The 24,449-nt window shown below is 37.0% G+C and overlaps 1 protein-coding gene across 1 annotated transcript; it reads right to left on the bottom strand.

The window, feature by feature from the left end:
- Positions 1-1,327: 1,327 nt before the first annotated feature.
- Positions 1,328-23,963, bottom strand: DNAJC10 (DnaJ heat shock protein family (Hsp40) member C10). The gene is made up of 23 exons (XM_041473222.1): positions 23,502-23,963; positions 22,871-23,229; positions 21,120-21,285; positions 19,319-19,369; positions 17,948-18,030; positions 17,636-17,767; positions 16,617-16,710; positions 16,316-16,393; positions 15,081-15,124; positions 14,579-14,716; positions 13,207-13,296; positions 12,348-12,461; positions 11,462-11,576; positions 9,603-9,730; positions 9,224-9,340; positions 8,381-8,482; positions 7,201-7,356; positions 6,176-6,309; positions 5,670-5,723; positions 5,022-5,169; positions 4,442-4,561; positions 3,188-3,304; positions 1,328-2,917 (listed from the first exon to the last, which is right to left on the bottom strand). Exons 2-23 carry the CDS (start codon positions 23,069-23,071, stop codon positions 2,906-2,908), a joined length of 2,394 nt encoding a protein of 797 aa, XP_041329156.1. The 5' UTR covers positions 23,072-23,229; positions 23,502-23,963; the 3' UTR covers positions 1,328-2,905.
- Between the last annotated feature and the right edge of the window lie 486 nt (positions 23,964-24,449).

Genomic DNA, 24,449 nt, shown 5'->3' with positions numbered 1-24,449 from the left:
GTGAACACAATTACCAAAAAGAGCATTGAATTACAGTTGAAAAGACAGGAAGGTAATATAGTAACTTTTCTCCATTGCTTACATAGGATGTTTTTCTACTATGGCTTCAGCAAACATGAAACGTCCTGGGTATGGCCTTGTTACTGTACTGGCTGAGATCTTGTGTCATAACTAAAATAAACTACCTGCCAGGTGAAAGAGTTACATATCTACCACAGCAAAACTGGGATTGCTTAATGAACACATACGTACATAACAAGAGAAAGAAAATGTTTTCTTTTTCTGACAGGATTATAAGTATTACTTAAAATACATATTATAGGGAGAATATTTTCTGGAAACAAATCAGGTCAGCTATATGAATTTCTAGTTGAGCTGTAATTAATTCTGACTGACGTGTATTTTTGTTAACATGTCTGTTAAGGTAGAAAAAGAATAAGGTAACTTCATGTGACTCCATAGCAGCCTATAACATGCAGAAATTATATATTCTTCATGTTCATTTGAACTGCTTTATGGAAAAACAATATTCTGCTTTTTGTCTATTAAGACCTAAAAAGCAGAGTATCCTCAGGCTGTATTTTCCAAGTCAGCTCACTTGTACAGTAAGAATTCACCAGAACTAATGTGTTTTTACAACAACCCAACCCCTACTTAATTCAGCTCTAGAATGTTTTCTTGAAACTCTGACATTTAAGTAGTTATTTTCTTACAGGAAGTATTGGCTTCTGCAGAATACATACCAAATTTTAACCAATATGGCTCTTGTGGTCTTAGTCAAGAAACAGTCTGCAGAATACAGTGGTCATATACATTAATTTGGGAAGCATTCTTCTTTTTTGCTCAACTAACTGTAATTAATATCTGTTGGCAACTAGAGAAGTCTGTTAGATCCTATAAAGTTGGCAGTAAAAGGAGGAGTCTGTTCAGTGTTAGGGGTAAGTACTTAGTATCATGTTGATGATTTACCTTTAGCTGTTTATTATCAAAATTGTGGTGGCTTTACATATAGGGGGATATAAAATTAGTAGTGAATTCTAGCAGAGAGAGAAGATCAAGGCTGAAAGTATTGGGGATTGGAACATCACTGTTTTCAGGTGCCAAGTTTCAGTAAATGGAGTAAATTCTTGTGCATTCCTCTTGAAAACTTTAAATAATAGAACATTTTAAGTATTTTTATTTTAAAAAATCCATGAAAATTGTGCAAAATCTTAGAAATCTCCATCATCTAATTTGGAAGATTATTTTCCCCCACCCATACACATCCATTTGGTCTCTCAAACCAAATTTAAAAATCTGGATACAAAGAGAATACATTGATACAGAATTATATCTTCAAAATGAACTTTATTGATATTTAAACTAAATCCTCTTCCCCACAGCCTAAATATGTTTCAAAACTTTTCCTAGACCTCATTCTCCAAGAAGAGTGTGGAAGGTGGGAACTGCAGTACAGTGATATGCAAAAACTAACCAGAACAGTTATTTTAAAAATTTTAATTTTTAACTGTGATTGAATTTGAAGTTAAATTTGGATGTAGGAAGATGTACTTTATTAAAAAATAGATGCAACAGTCTCTTCATTCTTAGAATAATAGGCTGCAAAAATGAAAAATCAATAGAGGCAACCCTGAGAGTAGGGGAAAAACAGCTGAATGTCTCAGTTACTTGTCTCTTCACTTCTTGCTGCCTTCTTCATGAAATAAGTTACTTGTCAATAACAATGTATTTACAAATTTGTCATACTCATAATACAGTGACCAGTCATGCTAGGTCTAAATACGTAAAGAGCAGGGAGGGAATTCCATCTGTCAAGTGCTAGGGAGCATTTTATTGAAATCATGAAACAGTTGTTTGCAGACATTTTGTCATCTGCTGTAATTTTTCTTGTCTATGGAGAAGCTCTGAAAAATATTACTCTTTAGAGCAGGAATTCTAGTAAGAAGTATGAGGAGACACTGCAATGTACAGTATTCATTATTATTAAATTAAAGAAGGCACTTGCTCTCCTGCTTGCCTGAAGATTATATAAAATAAACAAACAAACAAAAAACCCACCTAAAAATATGTCTGCAGGGAAAGGGAAAGTGGTAATGCCAAAAGAGGTTAAATATGCCCACAGAATACATTCATATTTAAAAAGACAATGATAAAAGTGATGATCTAATGACTTAACCAGATGCTTCTATTGCATAATTTACACTTTGAAAGTTAATACCACATTTGAATTATTTTATTTTTTCTTACTTAAAAAAAAAATAATAAACACAATCCCAAAACCAAGCAACTAAAGCTCTTCAAAGTTCTGTTCATCCAGGTAGCATCACCACTGCCACAACAGAGTAATCCACTCGAGAGCAAGAGCAATTTAATTCAATAAACATATCCTCCCACCAGTTCTTGATTTTATTTCTTAACCATTGACTAGACAATAATGCAACCCCAAAGCAGAATAATCATCAGGTACAACTGTTTGTCTTTCAAATAGACAATCCGTCATTATGTTCTGCATTGCAGAGTGCTTCGAGTGCATATTCAGCCACAGGCTGAGTGCCACATTCAGAAAGCATTTGAGAAGAGACAGAAAAAAATATAAGGAACTAGTAAATGGGTAGGCAAAAGTGATGAGAGTCCACATTTCTGGTCAACTCCAGTGTTTGGCCAGGAAGAAGGTAGCTGGTATATCAGAAGAGGGACATGCAGAAACATTGCCTCCACCAAAACCAAAATGTTTTCATCTCCCCACAGTTTAACAGAACTCATACAGTCGTGTATGCCTGTGAACTCAACTTGTTTTCATGTGTCTCGTCCTGTCTTCAATGTAACTATCCTTATATTTTCCTTGTGGTGTCTTCTATCTTCACAGCTTCAGAATATTTTGAATTGTATCTGCCTTCAGTACCAGTTAGAGTTCATCCTAGTAACAAGAAAATAAACAATGGAGTTTCTCTGAAACTACAAACAAAAATATTTTTTCATATGATTTTCAAGTTTTCAATAGCAATAATTTTTCAATTGGACAAACATTTCTTAAGTAGCTGTGTGTTAATATCTTCTTAAGTTTACCCAATCTTGCCTTTGTAATTTGCATTTAACAGTATGGATAAAGAACAAATACTAACATCATTTTAAATAGTTATTATTTACAGCAAGTCTTTTGCAAAGGCTCCACAGTAAGTGTTCTTACCTTATTTCTAGATTTTTTTCTTTTTTCTTTCTTTTCCATTGCTTCTAATTTTTCATTCAAAAGGTCAGCTATACCTTTTGCATCTCTGCTGTCTATGTATTCCCCAAGAACACTTTTCTTAAAAGAAAATAAAAATAGAACATGGGTAATATGTTACACAATTTTCAGACAAAATTCAAGACGAAAGCAGGGCAGAATACAATGGCCTTGGTAGCTTGATTTATGATTCATGGATATATTTCTGTCTCTGTTTACACAATGCTAATTTGCATTGTACTAAGAACCACTCTTAGTGTAGTTCTGAAAACTAGCAGCTAATTTTGTCCTGATCATTGAAGAAACCTGAAATAGTTACAATTTGCTCACATTTATTGAGTGTTTAAGCTAGACAGCTCTTACAAAGTCTGCCACTTTTTAATCTATGTGAAATCTGTCACTGTGGGTGGCTACTTTGAAGACTTAGAAAGTCTTTACCCTTCACCACAGAAAATCTCATGGAATTTGGTGGGATTGTGTGATGAAAGATTTCTAGAACTTCCCATTAAAAATTCAGTTAAAAAAAAAGGAAAGTAAGTTAAGCCAGTTCTCTGTCAGAAACCACTGAATACTTTCTCTTCAGCATTAATACATCTAAAAAGTCACTATAATATTTCTGCAATTTATTAGTGTTACAAGAATAAAGGCAATTCCCTATAACTCTCTGAATACTCTTTGTATTTTTAATTTATACTATTACTCTGTTAGTAGGAAATGTTGATCTGAAAGAGTCCACTGATAATTGCAATACTTTGATAAGGTTTGTTTTTGAAACAACACAACCATGTCTTTTTCATTAATTATCTGTCTTACAATACATTATATGTCAAAATTGGTCTTTCAATATAATAACAACATTTAATTATATTTCTCATTAGCCAAAATGTAGTTGTCCATATTTCATTTAGAGAGAGACAGTCAACTTTTGGGTAGTTGGTGATGGAATTGGTAAAGGTTGAAAAACATTTTGTCACCCAAGACCTTGGAAAATAAACCCTAATTCTGGTTAAGCCTGCATGTTAATTACTATTAGAATTCTACTTCTATTTAGTTCTATTAATTTGCAATTTGTCACTATCCTACTATTTTAGGTATTATTATTTGTTGACACAGTAATATATAAACAATTCACTTTAATAAGTTATAGAGTAACTCTCTATAGTATTCTCTTTAGTTTTAAGGTGAAATGAAATACATTTACTCACAGTATCACTTTACCTTTGTTCCTTGGTAGGGGTAAAACTTAACAGTAGGATAGGCTCTGATATCAGCAGTCTGACAGGTCTGACCATATGCCTGACAGTCTACTTTTCCAGCTTTTACTTTTCCTTTAACAGCCTGAAAAGAAATATTTATTAGAAACAAATTACAAGTTTCCATGGGTGAGTATAAGCAAGCCAGCAGTGCAGCTAAAAATAAAAAAGTGTTGCTCAAATCTTTGAAATATTTCAGAGTAGTTGCTTGCTTGCTTCCCAGACTGTCAGCCTTGTGTCAGGTGTGTTTCTGTGTATTCAGAGAGCACTTGTACTTGAATTCAGAGCAAAGCACAAAAGCACGCACCAGCTCCAAAGACCATTCCATCAAAATTTGAAATCTGTTCTCAAAAGAGGGTGTCTGTGTGTCTGTGGAAGAGACAACGCCCACTGTCTAGTGGGACCTAGAAGTGTGCATCACTCCATGAGTAGGAGGCTCATGGAAGTATTGTGGTTTTTGGATGACTGCTAAGAAATGAAGTGCTGATGAGTAAGATTTGAACCATTACAATTTTAACAAACTGCCAGTACATATAAAAACATACCCTTGCAAGCATCTCAAATTCAGGAGCAAAATTTTGGCAAGGTCCACACCAAGGCGCATAGAAATCAATGACCCAATGATCTTTCCCATTCAGAACTTTTTCTGTGAAACTCTGAGGGGTGAGATCTACAGACACCTGTGGTAAATATCTGTGTAAAGGAAGAGTAACAATTGTAATACATTCAAACTTTAAACAATATGCAAATTGCATTTAAGAAAAGCTTCTGAAATTGAGAACTTGAGCACATTCAAACTTTAATGTTTGTTTGTATAAACAATATGCAAATTGTTTATACATTAATATGCATATTGTTTGTATAAACAATATGCAAATTGCATTTAAGAAAAGCTTCTGAAATTGAGAACTTGAGCAGTCTGGAAATCCCTATTTCACACTTTGTGCTATAGGAGAATAACTTCTTAAATGTAGTAAACAAAATAATATGGTCTGCAGGAGGTGGGTGGACAGCAAGGAGTATGCTATTTCTCCAAATTTTAAAAGCAGTAAGTGAAAACATGTAGAAAGTTGAATGTCTTCAATTAAGCAATAAATATACCCAAGTGTTTCTACTTCTTGATTTACATAGTATCTAAGTATTTATTTATCCTAGCAAGCAGCTTGTGAACAAAGTTGAGTGCAGTAACTTACCCCAACGCCCAGCCTCTGAGTGAATAGGCATCTCTGTGCCATCCATTGTAGCTACTGTAAAAATGTTAAAGAAAAAACAAAAAGCCTGTTGCACAGTAGTTTGAATTATTCTGGAAAAAAACTTGACAAACAACCCACTCTGAAGAGTGGTGATAATCAAATAAAGAATGTAAATGCATATGCTTTAGGATGTATTTCTACCCTGCTTTCAAATCTGAATGAATGAAAAGTCTCACAGATAGAATTAAAACCTATAAAATTAAGGACTAGAAGACCAAGACAAGAAAGGGAGTAAATAAAAATGAAGACTCCTGTGTCATTTCATATTACTGAAATGGCAAAATAAAATCACTAGTTTGAAGTAACAAAGCCAATGGTATCCAGTACAGTAATATCCTAACAACCTATTTTAATAGCTGTGATAAACCTCTTCTACACAGCAGAAGAGGTGTATTTGTCTTGTTTCACATCATGGAATGTTTCCCAAACTGAAGCAATGTACTTACTAATATTGATGAGCCGTGTTTGATTTTTGAGGAAAGAGTCTGATTTCAGGATAGCCCCTCACACTTTCTTGGTGACAGAAAGAATAATATTTTTGACAATCCACACTGCCTACACTAATTAATCCATTTAACATCTGAAAAAGAAGGAAGAAAACCTACCATCAAATATGTTAACCAATACTACTACAATTTCAGTAATACTTCTTAGTTGAGGGAAAAATCTGAACAAAACAGACCAAGATTATCACAAGGCTTTCCTCTTACCTGTAAACAGATCAGTGGTATCAGAGCCAGCCACTCATCATGCACACAATTAGTATAAGCTGCATGGACATGGCTCACAAGGCACCTACCTTACCTCAAAGGCAGCCAGGAGTGGAATTAATTAGTGCAAAGAATGCCCTGTTCCTGTGTGTCCCATCCCAGCTCAGTAGCTGTGCCAATCCTGGTGCAGTGCAGATGTGCCAGCAGTGTCACAGTGGGCCTGTCCTGAACACGCTATTTCTTGCAAAGGCTCGAGCTAGCTGGCATGGGCAGGGAAGCTGATGATTACTGAACGTCTCCTAAGAGCTACTAACACTCCACAGACATTCCATCAGAATAGTAAATCCTGGCTATAATTCCTAGTCGAGTTCTAAACATCTCAAAGTCACTTTAGGCTTGTTTCCAAAGCCCTTCTTTTCCCCCCAAGTTTTCTAGCTCACATTCCTGTAAACACCTCCAGGAATGGTTGTCAGTACAGTAATATTACTTTTGCAAATAACAAAACACTGTAATGACCTTACACACTTGTAATCAACATGAAAACTGGACTACAGTATCAGTGTATTGAAGCTTTTAAAAAGTCAAATGGAAACTTTTTATTTGAAGCAATACAAAACTGTCAGGTAGAAATTGCCTGTTTTGGTGGCAGCATTGGACTCTGAATTTTCTCAGCTGACAATTCTCTTAAGAAAGCAGTTGTGCCCTCTCAGCAATTTCCCAGAAGACGAACAAAAGCAGAGAAGTGTTTGACTGTGACTTACCCTGGCCATTTTCTTCCATTCTGGCATTAAGGCCTGACAAGGTCCACACCACGGAGCGTAGAAGTCCACCATCCAGATCTCCTCTCGCTTTCTTCTCTGAACCAATTCAGCAAATGTCTCTGGTGTTAGGGACACCACCGATGGATTCCTAAGATCCTAAATAAAGACAGCTCATGGACATTACTCTTTGTTGCACAGTGTATCCCTATCTAGAGCCAGCATGTACAAACAGACTGTGCCAAATTTCGAGAATGTTCTGTGAAGTTTGCCTGCTGCTCTGGTAGGGAAGACTCCACACCACTGAAAGGCATAGAAGCACCAAAAGACATTCTTTCAACCCAAAAATCATATGCCTAATTTGTTGAGAAAAACTATCAAAAAAGTATACCCAGGCTCCAAAAGGGAGGTTTTCTGCCTTTTCTCAATAAAAGAAGGTAAAAACCTAGAAATCCAGCTTATCTGGCAGAAACAGGTGTTACAAAACTCAGCCATGCTATTTAAGCCGGAATGCAGAAGAATACATATAGTGCACTATGGGTCTCTGAAGACCAGCTGAAAGACTAATCTCCACCTGTTTCTGCATGTGTGCTCTTAAGATGCTTTTTCTGAGCTACCTGGAGAGAAATGTCTTTTCCAAAAGTGAAAAATACCCTGTGGATATAGCAGTGAACCTGAATGCTGGAGCCAAGCTGGGTGCCAGAACTCTAGCATCAACAGTGATCAATACCAGTAATTTGGAGTTCTGTGAGTTAAGAAAGTTCAAGGACAGCTGAAAAATGTGGACAGCAGCAATCTAATTGACAAAAATGTGAACCCCCTCCTATATCAAGGTGTGTATGTGAAGCATTTCCACCTTAAAAGTTGGAAGTGATGTAATATTAATTCATTTATCCTCTCCATAAGACAGAAATCATTACTATTATTCTGCAGATTGGAAGGCATCTTTCTTTATTTGCTAATGATCTCAAATAAATTATGTGGCAGAGTAGGGAAATTAATCCATTAGTTGTCAAGTCTCTCACTGACAGTTGCTGGATCACTTTTCTTGTCCCAAGTTTTTTCGCCTTTTATTTTCCTTCTCCAATAAAAAAAAAAAAATCTTAGAATCTTCCAACTGAAGAATGTATTTGTGTATGAACTGCATAGAACACGACTGCAACCAACATTATCATTTACATACCTCTATAAACTCCAAGATCTGCTCAGCTGAGTGATGTCCTTCATACTCATGAACATCAGACTGATTGAATACAACTGTTGTTGGGTAAGCTCGAATGTTATGCTGATAAAACAGACAATAACAAATTGCACAGAATGATTAAGGCTCTTGGACTTGCCTCTAACTGTCCCTGGTGTTGGTGGCTCAGGCTGATCATCTGTTCAGTTTGTACAGTACAAGTGCTCAGGCTTACATGCAGGTGAGAATCTGACACCATAACAAATCAGTACAGAGAAGGTGCCAATTGTATTCAGAGATGGTATAGTGTGTTCTCAATTTAAAAACCAGACAGGAATTCTTTTGCCATGCTCCACAAATACAAGAATTAATCCATGGGCCTCCTAAGCCTTAGCTTTAAAACTATTCCCAGTCCTCAGATGGAATGTTTGTACTGTGTGAATAACTATTGTTTACCATTGAACACAGTCAGTTCCAATCACTTGAATTCCTCAGTGGGTAAACACGTCTAAATAAAACTTGACAAAGTTCGTCCTTTTTTGCTCATTTTCCATGTGTTTTCAGACACTAACCCCAGCCCCCAGAATTATTAAATTCTAAGACTTCTGAAGTCTTCCAGTAACACTACGAAATTAGAATAAAATCTGACCTGTATTCTGCATTATTACCTATATATAGTTTGCTTCCTTAAAAAAAATTATGATACAAGTGCCTGTTCAATTTACTGCCCTTGAGGAAAGCAATGTTAAAGGACAAACATTGTCTGCCCATGTCCTCCTACCCCCCAATTCAAATGTTTGAAAGGATTATATTTGTATTTCTTTACTTTTAGTTCCTGCAGCTTACCATGTTGCAAAGGCCTTCATGGACAGTACAGTCTAGTGTTCCAAATTTAAGCTGACCATAAAGATGTTTAGATGCTTTTCTCAGCTCTGGTAACAAGGCTCGACAAGGAGGACACCACTAGAAGACAAAATGCAAGTAAGTGCAATTGCTTTTCCCACAGGTAGCTCTCAGGAGACTATTCGAGATTAATAATCTGCTGCTTTGACAACAGAACCCGCTAAATGCAAAACCCAGTTAGGAACTAGAGCTGCCAGGGAATGAGGAATTAGAACATCCTCTCATGATGCTGAAAGGCACTTTCAAGCTACTCCTTAGCACCTTGTTACATAGTTACAGAACAGATTTTAGAAGAAGGAACATATAGATATCAAGTATTTACCGGTGCAAAGAAATCCACAAGCCATGGTTCCTTATCTTTGTCAGGAAAATTCTGAGGTCCCAGTGTGATGACATGGGAGTTCACACTTTCTTTGGCAAATGCAACAATGTCATATAAGATCTTCTTTCCTTCAAAAAACAACATAGAAAGGAAATTAAATTTTTACCTATGAGAGGTGAAATTAAAAAACTCTTTGAAAGCAATAGGAGTCTTTCAGCTCCCTTGTCTCATCTTTAAACCCAGCCTGCTTAAGTAAATTTGGCATAAAATTATGTTGCTTTTCCTTAGGAGGACAGTGTTAAACTGTCCAAACCTACACAGGCAGAACATACTATAGTTGATAGTTGATATGTGGCTAAATATTAAACTGGACAGTTACCCAATATTAGCCAAATAAATACTTTATCCAAGACAAAACATGTTTTTGTCAAACAAAATGATGAATTTTTTTGTGACAGGATTATTGGTCATTTTACCATCTTACTTGTGTTGGATTTAAAAGTACAATTTTAGATTCACTTGACTTGGCAAAGGGATTGACAAGGTAAAAACTTCAAGCAAAATAAATTATATTGATAAATCACAGCTATTTAGGTGTAACTGAAATTCCTGCTCACACAGCTCCAGTGGGCAAAGGTCCAGTCTCTTCATAACCTTTGTATATTTGTCAGCAGAAATTAGTTTGTCTGTGAACAAGAGCTTCAGGTTAACCAAATCTCAAGTCACTGCACAATGACTTACCAAGATTTATTACTGTTCTTAGATTTTAAACTGTTGAAGCCCTTCAACAGAGCATATAAAAAAGCCTGATTGTTTTGAGGATTATTTTCTCATAGACTGGAGTGAGATGGCTATTGGTAAATGTTCTACATGCCATCTATTTTCTAAATAGTAAACCAAACCATTCAGAAAAAAATGCACTGAAGTCCAATGTACTTCTCTTCCACTGAAATCCACACCATTATAAAAATGCTGCATGGATGTGAGCTCTTATTGCCCTCTCTTCAGCAATGTATATACAGGAAGTATATAAGGCTTTTCGTTAGATACCAATCATTAGATGTATGGGATCATCTCTCCCCCTTGATAGGCCTAATCTTTTCTAAACAGTGAAAAACTTTTCACTTTTCCTGTTTATAACAGTATTGAGGTTCTGACTTAATCCTAGCAGCTGTTTTTAATACCTCAAAGGCTGAAAAATGAGAACTTCATCTTGCATAACTGCCTTGTGCCACATTCTGGATGAAGCTACACCTGTTCCTGCAAGCTACAGTTTGGCTTTAGGCTCTCTTCTTCTTCAACCAGCATTTTTGAATCCTTTCAGTAATAAATAGTAACACAGTTCCAGCCTTTCCTAAAAGGAAACTGTGATGTTGGAAATGAAAGTAAGTGGTAAAAGTCTCATTATCTTGGACAGAAGTTAACAAAGCATGGAATTAGTGCAGTGGTACATGAAACCAAATCCAAGTTTGTCAAACTGGCTGCACTGTGTAACAGCATGTCAGGCCTCTCTGAAGGGTGTGCCTTACAACATTCTTTGGTTATCCTGCCCAAGCAAAAGCTGTCCTGATCAGCTTCAGAGATTTCATCTGTATGTCATTATGCAAATGATGTTGAAACAGACTGCAAAGACAAACTACATCCCTCAGCATCTGATGACTGCTTACCCAGGAAAAATAGAAAAAAGAAAATCAAAGGAAATTATAAATAGGCTGTGTGAGGCTACATTATGGTCAGAGGAAATATAGCAAATATTAAAGCTACAAAACTGTTCTTTGGGAAAAAAAACATGGTTTGCAAAGATTTTGTCACCTCAAAGGGATTAGGTCATGATTTAAACTTGCCAAAGTTTCCCTTACCATGATGAATTTCATAATCCCCAGTTCCTTTTCCTTTGAAGACTGCTAAACAAGGCTGATAAACATATAGTTTGTTGCAGATGGTTGGTGAGGAAAGGCAGTCGAACTTCCCAACCTATATTTAACAGACAATGCCATTTTAATTAAAACAGCCTAATTTATATCAATTAACATTTTTAAGAGGAAGTAAGAGTTAGAAAACAAAGCTAAAAATATGGAAAACTGATAGCCTTTTTTATAAAGAGAGATCTTAAGAAAAATTGATGTTCAAGGCAAATGACCAGCATAACTATATTAGGTTCCTTGCTAATTTTTAATTTAAAGGCCAAAATGGGGAATAAAAACTTAAAGAATTTTCTTTTACCCCCCCTCCAAATATAACAGCAAGGAAGCAAGAAGACACCTAAAATAAATGTAACATTAAAATTCTTCTAGTCAAAGCAACAATTTAAAAAAATACATACTTTAGGGAATAATACAATCTGTCGACCTTTAGTGCAAAGTTTGAACTTGGTTTCTTTTTATTAAGAAAATAATCAACATGATCACATGGTTTTCTGAATAATTAAAATATAGTTCCACACATGTAAATTTGATGTTGGAATGTTAATTTATAATTATTAACTGAATGGGATCTGCAGGAACATTTCCAACAACAGAGCAGATTTAAAAGATAATCTCTTTCTACTTTTAAATTATTAAAAACGTGCAGGAAATGCAAGTGACTGTTTTAAATAAAACACTTCACTGCAGATCTACTATATGATAGCATATCTCTTCCAGTACCAGAGGTGGCATGTGCTGGTAAAAACTAATAACAATGAAAACTGTGACTTGTTCTTGGAATGTAAACAGCATTTAACATTAGATGAGTCAGCACTCTTACCTGAATATGCTCATCCTTCAGTAAAAATTTCAGTTTCTTAAATTCCTGCACATTTGATTTATCCCCCTCCCCAAACTGGAAGAAAAGCAGCCACCGGTGATGAGCCAGACGGTCCTTTAAACCACAGGAAAAAACAAACCAACAAAACCACAAAAAATTAATCCCAACTACACCAACGTGTAAAATTTTTCTGTGCTTTATAAAGGCAAATGTCCAGTTATTCATCTCCAAAAGACCTCCACTAAACAAATTCTTTCATGCAATCCTTCCACTAAACTTCCTTTTACTGCATCACAATCAAGGAAGTGGAAAAAATCTGAGAGCAAGCCGGCTACAAGCTGCACTCTAATGTTTTTGTTTCTGTGTGGATTTCCTGTTGGAAATTATGCTGCTGTGTGCAGCTACAAGTGTGGAAAGAGGTTTACTTTTGTTTTTCCTCCAAGACATGAGCTACTTTTAAGACTCAATTTCAGTTCATACATAAATTATCATGGATTAACAAGTATTTTCTTTTTCTTTTCTAAATTCCCAAACAAAACACACTTAAACCAAAATTCTCTACAATGTAGTTGATTCAAAAAATTACTAGAAAACTGCAGTTGCAGAGTGAGTTGCAATGGCAATTTCTGTGATTTCCTATATTCCTATGAAATCTCCTCCCCTTACTTTTGTTATTTTGCTAAACAACAGAAGTAAATGTAGACAAACAGTGTTAAATTATTTTGGGTACAGAAAACAAGTAGTAATATTCAGTTAAATACTAAGTTGTGTCAACAGGATTTGAGAAACATAGAAAATAACAATAAAAATATAAAAACATATTATTTGAAGAAATCATAGCATATTTTAAAAAAATTACCTCTAATGATGCTGCAGAGATGATTTCAAAGTCTGGGAGATGCTTCATTACTTCCTGATATATTTCTCTGGCATCCAAGGAGTTAAGAAACTAGGATAGAAAATTAGCTGTCTTTATTACAAGGAATTACAAACATCAACCTGATTAGTACTCAAAGTGTCAGGGAATTTGTTCTGATTTGTTCCCTTCAATCAAATGGAGAATGCAGTTAATAATATTTTATTTGATCAACTTCTTTTCCATACATGTAATTTCACAAACATCACTCTCAGAATACTGCTTTTTAGCTCTCTTGCCTACAATATTCAACTCAAGAAATTGTATTTTGTCAAGACAGAGACCAAAGAGTGTGAAATTTAAATTTCACACCAAACCCAACAATCAAATTTACAGGATTTCCAATTTAGTTTTACAGCCTTCCTTAACTGCACTGTAGAGATATTTAGGTTTCCTTAACTTGTAAAATTTTGGAAGGAATATGAATCAGTAACGGAGTTGGTAAGTTAAAAGGTTCAGAGTAGGTAGGTTGCAATTTATTTTCCTCCTTTTAAAAATATAGGTAACAGTAGTGACAATAAAGGAATAAGTCGTGCTTCAAACAGAAATTTCTCCCATCAATTAGGGAAGTTAAAACTACCATACAAATGTGGGTTGCAATTTTAGAATAGAACTGAGCAATAAAATTTGTACTGACAGACACCGTAGGAGTACTTTTATCACACATGTCAGGGTAGCAATTCTCAAACTTATGATACCTAGTGTACATTATTTCTGGAATAAAAAATCAGGGGCACATCAAAGACCACAGAATCATTTAGGGTGGAAAAGACCTTTAAGATCATTGAGTCCAAGCTGTAACCAGCTGCCAAGTTCACTACTCTAAACCACGTCTACTCATGGATAGTGACTCAACCACATCCCTCTGGGCGTCATAACCCTTCTGCTGAAGAAAGATTTGCTAATATTCAATCTAAACCTGCCTTGCTTGAGACCATTTGCTCTTGTCCTATCAGCTTTTACTTGGGAGAAGAGACTCCCAGGTTTGCCTAGGAGAGGTGGGCAGCAGCTTTGGGCCAGTCACAGAGCACTTCCCAGCCCTGCACTCCCAGAGCTGCTCAGGGAGGCTCCTGGGGAGGTGGCCAGGCACAGTCACAGGCTGCTGTTCACTCTCCCAGCAAACTGGAATCACCTCCAGGATCATTGCCTGAGCAGACACAGGGATATAAACTCACAGCAGAGCATACCAGCGTAGAAGAGAAAAGAAAAAAGCATCTTTTCAGTTGTGTATCATCAGTCAGGAAATGATTTATACATTCCTTTAGCATGGTTATCACTTTGTTTATATAAATAGATAATAAAAGACAAGTCATACCAAAACACCTCCTTTCTCTTTGTTATTTATGGTGGCTCCAGGTGGAAAGTATGCAGTAGTACTAGATGAGACATCTAAATTATCACAAAGCTCACCCTGGGTGCCACAGTCCATCCAGCCCACATTAACAAGACCTTCCTGTAATTAGGAAAAAAACAACACAAAACAAATACAAAGAAAAGTATTTTTTGATTTCAGGTACAGAAATGCTTTTGAAAATACCAACACAGGCAATTATTTATAATACTTAGAAAATGAAAAAAAAAAAAAAACAACACTGTAATTTATTACATAATATTAATCCTTATTTTATAAAATTCTTAAAAAATTTTGTTATTCCAAAAGCTACTCAAGCAAAGTATTCAATTCTTCTGAAAGTTAGCAGGTGATATCTTGGTTCTACCAAACTCAGTGAGAGTTTTAGTTACAATTTGAAGCTTTCACTTCTGTTATTTTGTTTTAAATAGAACAGGTAATGCTATCAAAGTGAAACACTGCTTACCAACATGCCGGCTAGCTTAAGGCGGGTTTGGTAACTCAAGCAATCTGCAAAACAAAAATTACTTATTTACAAACATAAAACTTCACCTTATTAATGCACTAAATTGACTCTTGCTTAGAATTGCCCCTTTCCTCCGAAAAAGCATGACCATTTCTAATGGCATGCTTCCTGGCTGTTCATCCAGTATTCTTGGAGTTGTCATATCTAATAATCAGCACTTAATGACTGTCTACTCTAGGTTAAAAAACCCTCAAATAACATTCTCTTGCTTCATCAACACAAAATTCTCATTTAAACAATTTTACTGTTTTCTTTAAAGACTGACCTTTAAAATTTGTTAATCACTTAAAAAAATTAATCTGTCTACAAAGAGTCTTGGAATGATATTTCAAGAGAAATATCCATTTTCTGCAATACAAATAATAATTCACTATTATAAATATATCATATGCTTTAATTATCCATCCAGACTTTGAACAGTTGCCTTTGGATGCAGATTTTTTTCTAAAAAATAAGAGGGATCAGCTTCTCCTTAAATGAAACAAAACTGAAAACTCAATAACGAAAGGTCTGCAACTTGAAATCAAGCTATTTACAAATGTAAATCCAAGACTGAAGCTCTGGCTATTCAGTTCTTAGAACAAAGGTCTCCTCATAAGGCTGAGAAATCTTTATTTGTCCAAGGTGTAGTGCATTTACTTAGCTCCACCAGCTAACCAAGGTAACCTTCTCATATACTGTATCCAATACTGATCCCAAGAAAACCAGGGACAAACAGCTACAAAAAACTACTCTGATGTGAAACCAGTGGTACGAGCCAATTACTGTGTGCAAACCTAACTTGGAACTTATTCAGCTACATTTTAATATTGGTGGTTTAAGGGGGAGATACAGCCTTTCTGCTACTCAGCTATCATGAGAAGCTGGCACGTACCTCAGCACTGACTGTCACCTGAGCTGGAAACTGAAGGGACAAACCTTTCCTGCCACTTCCCTTCCTGATGGGTTACACTCCAGTGCTGCTTCAATGACTTAGAAGACATTAATGGAAATATTACATTATTGTGCTTCTGTAATGTCCCTTTTGTCCAACTGCTTTTAACAGAGAGCTCAAATGACCCACAGGCCAGTACTGTGGTGACCTAAGATGTTTTTTAGCAGCAAAAGGGATTACACTGCTATCAACAGAAATCCTTTTTTTGTCACATTATTTAAAAAGTATTTAATATACATACCTCCACGTTCAGCACAGAAGGTGATCAGCCAACCAACACCGGATGCAAATGAAGTTTCAATAGCATTTACAAAATTTCCTAAGAGTGAAGCAATTTGCATCAGTTTGCGACTAGTTAAACATGACCATGAAACAAGGTTTTATATTTATATGTATTAGCAAATTACATGAACTATTTTTATTCTCAAAAAGAAGACTTAGAAATAGTTGACAGATTCAGTCATATGCATAGTTTCTGCCCCATTTTATATAGTAAAAACAATTTCAACAACAGCCCCCCAAGCTAAACACGTGAACATTACCTGCCCATAACTCAGTGACTGTGCTTGTAACATACTGCATGGCAAAGTTCTTTAAGCTCTCTTTTGACCTGTCTCCATAATATTTCACTGGTTGCTATAGAAGACAAAAAGTAAAGCTTATAAAATTAAGAAAAAAAAAAGGCAAATAACCCCATCCCAAAACCTACTATGTTCTTCTAAGAGTACTTAAGCAACTGGAGGACCACCTCCCACTACCACCCTAACTGTTCTCTCCCTCCCCATCAGAATGTTTGAAATTTAACCTTAATTTAAAGAATCACGTTTTGTGATGTGATTTCTTTCCAAACACTGCAACCTGAGGATAATTTAGTCTTAGAAACACTAACTCCCAATGACAGTATTTCTATTTAAATAAAAATTGCTTACATCACTCTAGCATTCAACTTCTTAAAACTTATCATTGTCAAAATGTACCCATCTATTCAAGCGCACTTTGTACACCACCTCAGCACCACGACTTAGCAAGCAGCTATAAAGAGTGACACACATCATGCAGGTAGCATGGAGGGAATCTTGCAGAAGCAATTTCCAAGTTTCTTTAGGCATATGGTCATATTCTTTAAGACTCCAAACCACTGACTGTGCTTTGTACTTGAAAAGTCCTTTACAACACTATAAGAGTCTGTTCAAGGAGACTTTTGGCTTAGCTACAGCACCTCTGCTGACAGTAGCTTCCCAATCAGAAGTGATATGTTGCACAGAAAAATTATTCAGAAAAACAATTGTAAAAATATATTAGCATTTATTTCAAATTATATATATATATATATATATATATATATAAAAAATATATAAATCATATATATTAACAAATACATTTTTGACATTAACTTTATAAAATAATTTGACCAAGGTAAAGAAAAAGTTATATTTATCAGTAAAGGAAGTAACATAATATAAAGGAAGATCTTTATAAAAAAATCACTCTGACTGAACAAGTATTAAAGAAACACTTCTCCAGATTTCATTCTAACAACACTTGAAGTCTTATCACTCACCATTCCAGTTTTGAAAACGTACAGACTGGGGTAACTGTTAATCCCTTTAATTCGACAAAGCATTCTGTTATCTCCACAGTTCACAGCTCCAATGCGTATCACTCCATCCAGCTCCTTAGCAAATTCTCTCCACTAAAAAAAAAGCCAAAAAAGAGGCTATTTTCCTATAAAGATATAATGAAAAATGAGCACGTTTTATTTCTGGCATTTTGAATTGTGTTTGGTTTCAGCCTCAGTGTAAAAATCTACTTCATCAAGTTTTATGCTATGAAACCAACGAATTTTCAGAGTTCATTTACTTGGTTTACGTACCGTAGGTGCTAAATCATGGCAGTGGGAGCATCGAGGAGAATAAAAATTCACAAACCACAGTTCTCCTGAGTTAACAGCAGCATCTAGATGGACAGAAGAAAACTGTAGGTAAATCATGCACATCTGCAATGTAGTTACATCTAGGATGTACACTTTTGCTATACTGTATTCCCCAAAATCTGTATTAAGTATTTAATGTCAGGCACAGTAACAGTAACTCAGATGAACATGCTGTTGTAGGCAGGTGCATAGAAATCCTATTTCAGAAGGTATCAGCACCCTGACTTTCAGCACTTGTTCTACTAATTAAGAAAAAAAGTACTGTCTGCAGATTATTCTAGCTGAAATGTGTGATAGTGTAAGTGTAGTTACAAAATACAAATTCTAAAAGATTTTTACCCACCAGAATTTTCCATTTCTTTATATTACTTTAGGTATTTAGTGAGTCTCACCTGGCAGTATTTTTATGAAGAAATCATGTCTAATGTAATTTAAAAATCCAAGTTAATATAATTACTAGAAAAGTCAAGGGAAACATAAATCATCTTGCTTATGAAAGAAAACAACAGCAACAAAATATACACAAAGAGCAGTTATCAGCTTTAATTACTTGGCTTTCAGCCTGTCCAATTTTTGTGTAGTGGATTTTGTAACCTTTATTTGCCTGTATTAAAATATCCTCACAAAAAAGACAACTAAGGAATATGTTGGCCCTGCAAATAGATTAACCAAAGCAAGACTGTGGTCTCAGGGAAAGCATCATGAGGGTCTGCTCTTAGAACAGTTTACAAGACTAATTCAGCATGTGGGTCCAATCTTGCACATGGGAAACTGTACTCAATATGCAGATGAAAAATCACACAAAATCCAGTATTTTTACTCTAACCTCTCTTAGTTACAAACAACAAAGAAAAAAAAGCTGGACAATATTCACAGAGAAACTGTTATCTTTCCACACCCTGTTCTTCCTAGCTGTGTTTTTAGTATCTGGTATCACCGTCTTGTTTTGAAATACACACAATTGACTGGATTTCACAGAAAAAATTATATTGGAAAAGTTCTATCAAGTGTGTTTTTATTGAAGAGAAACAGAGACGATAAATTAGGAGTAACAAAATTTTAATTCAAATAATTTCCTTTTACAGACCTCACAAAATAGCTCTAAAACTTAATGTACACTGTTTATTGATATTGATTGATTTTCTAGCTAGTGTTTAACAGGAAGCATTAAGGGGTTTTTTTTCTTGTTTGTTTTCTCATGTGAAGATGATTCTCCAACATGTGTTTGTAAAGATAGGTAAGAAAAGCCTACCAAGACACAGCTCAATATGTAAAAATTGTACTTTGGGCTGTCATGTTTAAAAAACTTACCAAATTCTCCTCTATCCAGTGTTATAATTTCGGGATCATCGTCATAAATACCTATTAAAAAAACCCAACAGTTGCTTTTATTTTTCACCTTTAAAACACACAAACTACCATCTTATGCACAAGAGAAGACAGTAGATTTAAGTTGAAATACTAAGCTGCCAAAGAAGTTTTACAAAAATGCTGTCCCTGTTTAGTATGATGGACCCTGAGTTTAACCTCTTGCTAGCTCACTCACTCTCATGCTACCACAGCCACTATCAAAACATTCTTTAGATAATTAAGTAACCAACCATGAAGGCAGCAGAGAGTTAGAACTACTGCTGTTATGGCAAGAGAAATTATGTTAGAAATAACATTATCCAGCTGTCAGATTAAAATTCAAGAAGCCTCAGCTCTCATTGAGAGCTTTATGTAATGTCCAGAAACTTCCACACTTTCTCAGCCTCTGGTTACCCAAAAATTTATATCAAAAGGTGTTTCCAGCCACAGGCTTTCCCACTAGCAACGTGTGTGTGTGAATGCAGTGGAATGAAGTGGCTAGAACAAAGGAAGACAAAACTAACCAGTCCTACCTAGGGCATCACTACAAAATACTCTACTACTTCAACTACACAACCTCAACTACACAAGAAAGGCAGTGCAGAGTACCAAAAATGCTATTAAAGAGCATCATATTATGCTACTATGGTTGCAGATTTTTACAGTACATAACACGCTGAGATGTCATTTCACCTGAAGTACACAAGGATCAAATGCAAATAAATAATGAGAGAAATTAATATCTACAGGTGACAAGGTACTTTTTATATTACTTTTCATTTATATCTCATGTAATATAGTACATATGCTCATCCATACATATAAATACATATAAAGCTATTTTTATATACATACACACACACACATAAAATATAAAAATAGATGCTCCCTAAATCACTGATTAATAGACATTTCAGGATACTGTTTCTCAATCAAGCAGTGAAACTTCAGGGAGGTAAAATTTAAATCTGTTTATCTGAAGAAGTTTTAGACTAATTTCCATATTTTCCTGTGATACTTGTGCCACTGGTTTATTCAATTTCAATCTGCACAGACATTAATTTCTTAGAGATTGGGACATATTAAATAAAACAACACTAGAAAAAAATTGTTGCCAAGGTAGAGGTTCCTTTCAGCTGTCTCTTTCATCCCAATCCAACTATGTTCCTCAGTTCCCTGTTGTAGTTTACTCCTGTTACAGTAGCTCTGAGAATCATTCATTGCAGCCTTTCCCTACAACTACCTAAAATTTGTTGAGACAAACATTAAGTAACTTGTGTCAAGATCATTTTAGGTATGATTCTGTTCTTTTTTTCAGTTTCTGCTACCTCTTTACTGATGCCTAATTGCATAGCTGCATATCAAATAGGCTTGACAGTGCAAAAATTTCCTCTCAAAATCCCCCTGAAGGTCTCCCTGCATTAAAAAGTTAAAAAGAATCCTGATGAAATATTAACACTTACATTTAAGTGAAAAAAAATCTTTGCACTTTAAAAAAAATAAACAAGAAGTTAGCTGACCTATAAAAAGGCAAGCAGCAGGAACAAAAGGCTAGGTAAATAGATTGCACCTTTGGGTAGCCATTAACAGGGTAAATAAAATATTGGGCCAGCAGAGAGAAAGTGACAGCTACAGAATCTAGACAGCAGACAGCAATCTGGAGAGGGTACATAAGAAACATGTGAAAGGTCTGATACAGATCTGAATATGGCATTTCCTTGTGCCTGTTTTAAGCAAATCACAAACACACATCATAACTTACCAAAATCATAGCGATAAAAGTGCCAGCTCTCGTAACGACCTCCCTGCTGCTGATCTTCGAGACCCTTCTCCCCATATTTATCATACTTCTTCCGTAGATCTTCATCTTTAAGTACTTCATATGCTCTATTTATTTTCAAAAAGTTTTCATGTGCATTTGGATCATTCTATGTAAGGAAAACTATAATTAGTAATTAATTAATAAACCATATAGTGTATATAATGCTGAAAAAATGGTATTTGGAAATATTTTTATATCCCTGCTAAGGATGTCAGTTGTGATGGAAGCAGACATTGCACTGTGATCTCAAATCAAGCTAGAGTAAAGTTTTCCTTTCCTGAAGCCAGCTGTGCCCTCTTATTTCTTCCATCCTTACTCAAGTACCAACTGAAATACAAAGTGAACTGGTAGGAGGCTGTAACACCCTCCAGTGAACCCTCTTTTTTCAACTCTCTCTTCAGTGGAATTTAAAAAAATACTCAAGAATGAAGACATACCATTTCCTCCATAATATTTTCCATTCCCCTAGAATCCCTGCTTGACCAGTTCAAAAGCTCTGCTAGAGACAGATTCATCCCTTCTGGTCTTGACAGTGTAAACAGATGCCTCCTCCTTTTACTTAAAAAGCATTTTTGTTCTAGGTAGCTTGGGAATTAGAATGGTGAAAAATCTGCAGACATATTTTGAATCCAAGTTTGGGATCTGCACAGGTGCAGTGTAACAGTGGTGTGCAAAATGTGCCACACAGTCCTGCTCTTTTAACTTCTGCTTACACATTTGTTTTAAAATACACTTCTTCTTAAGATTTTTGTTTTAGCTAGGTGGGCTCATCTTCTATATACCATTTATATAAGGTTGAAAATAACCTGTTGAAAAATCTTTAGTAGTATTTACAGGCTCAGAAACAACAGCATCTGACCCCAAAGGCCATTATTTTGAAAGGGTCAACAGAGAAAGCAAAACTTTCATTTCATAGCTACAAGTTGGCATTCCTAACTTTGCTGACATTTGGCTTTTTCGCTGAGCACTGTCAGACACTCCAATGTGGTCAGTGAAGGCAGGCCCTGAGCTGATATGAAATACTGCTGTCTTTTGGGACTCCATGCAGATGTACATACAAAGTTCTAAACCCTTTTATTTCCTGTGGATTTCTGCTTATTTCAAGTCATTTAAAGGAAAAACTGATGACGTCTAAAAGTGATGTCTTTGTATTTGAGAAATACACTAACACAGACTGAGCCATTCCAATCTTCTCTCTCCAGGTAGTCCAGAGTAACCTCCACTGTTATCCCTTAGATGTCTGTTTATTTCCCTGACCCCAGGATGTCTGTTTTGTCCTATTTGATACTTGGAGACTGATGTCTCAGAACAGGCTGTTCTTACATGATTCGGGCAGGGAAACAGCAAGTGCCCCAAAACAAAACGGAAAGAGGAAAACTCAACAGCTTACCAACAAGGTAATATGGTACACAAATAAGTTTTCCTCTAGTTACAAAAATATAAGTGAGAATTAAAGAATCTTGACTCTTTTCACTATGGAAATTTAATGCAGCCCAAATTCAACAAAATCATGTATGACAACTCAACCACTTTTTGTAAATTTTCTCTGTAGAAAATCTGAGTCGAACTGTATTATCAGGTGCTAACTACCCAACAACAGACACACATTTTTGATACATTAAAACTGCTTTTTGTTTAAACACTAAGATCCATTAAGTCAACACCTTTGACTTGTGAAAAAGGTAACTTACCTGATTTTTATCAGGGTGCAACTTTAATGCCAGCTTTTTGAATGCTTGTCGTATTTCTCTACTACTTGCTTCTTTGGATACTCCAAGTAAACTATAGTAGTCCTGATCAGTGCACACAAGAACTATTACACATACTAAAACTAGCAATAAAGACCTTTTGAAATACCTAATATAATCTCCTTTGGATGCTAAAAACTCCATTATGAAGCTTTTGGAAATTTCACAGGCTCTGATTCAAACAGACTTTGGGAAGAGTCTCCAGTAAATGTGCCAACATTCAGAGATACATCTGTATTTATGGCAGAGCTCTTCAAAATGCCTGTTCTACTTCATGTCACGAGTCTTGCTAAAGAGAAACCCTGTAAGATAACAGAAGAAAAAACAATTAAATACGATCTCTTCAATAAACACCGGTTAGTAATGCACCCCACCATCAGCTTCTGCGGACTGCACGTGAGCACTGAAGTTTCTGGATGGCTAATTATCTTCCTTCTGAAAACCACACAAGTGGTAGACCATCTCTTAATTGTTACCTTAACTGGGGTAACCATGCACAGCTTCAGCGAATGGCACTAAAAGCCACGCACCTGCATCGCATTAAAGAGGCGGGTGCAGGAGGGCTCATACTCACCCCTCAGCAGCGCCGGGGCTCATTCCGCGCAAGGGGCCGCTGGCTCTGGGCCGGCCGCCGCCCCGGGGCGGGGGCTGCCCGCCAGGCAGGCTGCGGACGCCCCTCACAGACAAAGCCGGGCAGATAAGCCCCGTGCCGGGAGCCGCCGCCACCGCCGGGAGAGAGAAGGTCGGAGCCCCACGGGGCCGGGGCCGGGGCCGGGCTGCGGCGGGAGGGCCGGGGAGGCACCGGGGCGGGGCGGCCGCCGCGCTCTGCCCTCCCCGCAGCGCGGAGCGGGGCCGGCCCCGGGCTCGGGGCTGCGGGAGCCGGCGGTGCGAGCGGGCCGGGCGCGGGGCAGGCTGGGATGGCAGCGCCTTTCCCCCGGCGCCGGCGGAAGGGCGGCGGGATCCTGGATCCGGCTCTGGGCCGGAGGCGGGCGGGGCGGCTCCGGGGCTGACGTGGCCGCCGCGCCCGCCTCGGGCGGGGGGCTCGGCTCCACCCGACCGCTCCCTCCGGGCACGCCGGCCCGCCCCCGGCCCGCCCTTTCCTCAGCCGGGCCCGCCCCCGGCTGCTGCCGCCCGCTGAGGGCTCCGCGGCCCGGGGGTCCCCGGCGGGTCCGGAGGGAGCGGTGCCCGCCGCGGGGTTGAGGAGCGGGCCTTGCCGCAGGCTCCTGCCCAGTCCGCGCCCTGGGCACAGACCCCGCCCGAAGAGCCTCTAGGGACTTGGAGCCAGCGGTGGGGTGTTCTGGGGCCTGTGGGGGACTTACTTTAAAAGTTCACATAGGGCTAAGAACTATTAATTAAGCACTTAATATCTTAAGCACTAAAAAGTTTTCACAGTTTGTGGAGAAAAAAAAGTACGTTGTTTCATGAGCAGGGCCTAAAAAGCAGGTTATGAAATACATACACATTGCAAGACATCTTTGCAAGTATTTTCTGTTTCAAAGATAATTTGGGATTATATTGTAAT

The sequence above is a fragment of the Pyrgilauda ruficollis genome, unplaced genomic scaffold (genome assembly GCF_017590135.1).
Source record: "Pyrgilauda ruficollis isolate IOZ18807 unplaced genomic scaffold, ASM1759013v1 scaffold3, whole genome shotgun sequence".
NCBI lineage: Eukaryota > Metazoa > Chordata > Aves > Passeriformes > Passeridae > Pyrgilauda > Pyrgilauda ruficollis.
Note: the sequence above shows the minus strand (reverse complement) of the source record. Positions and strands in the feature narration are given on the sequence as shown.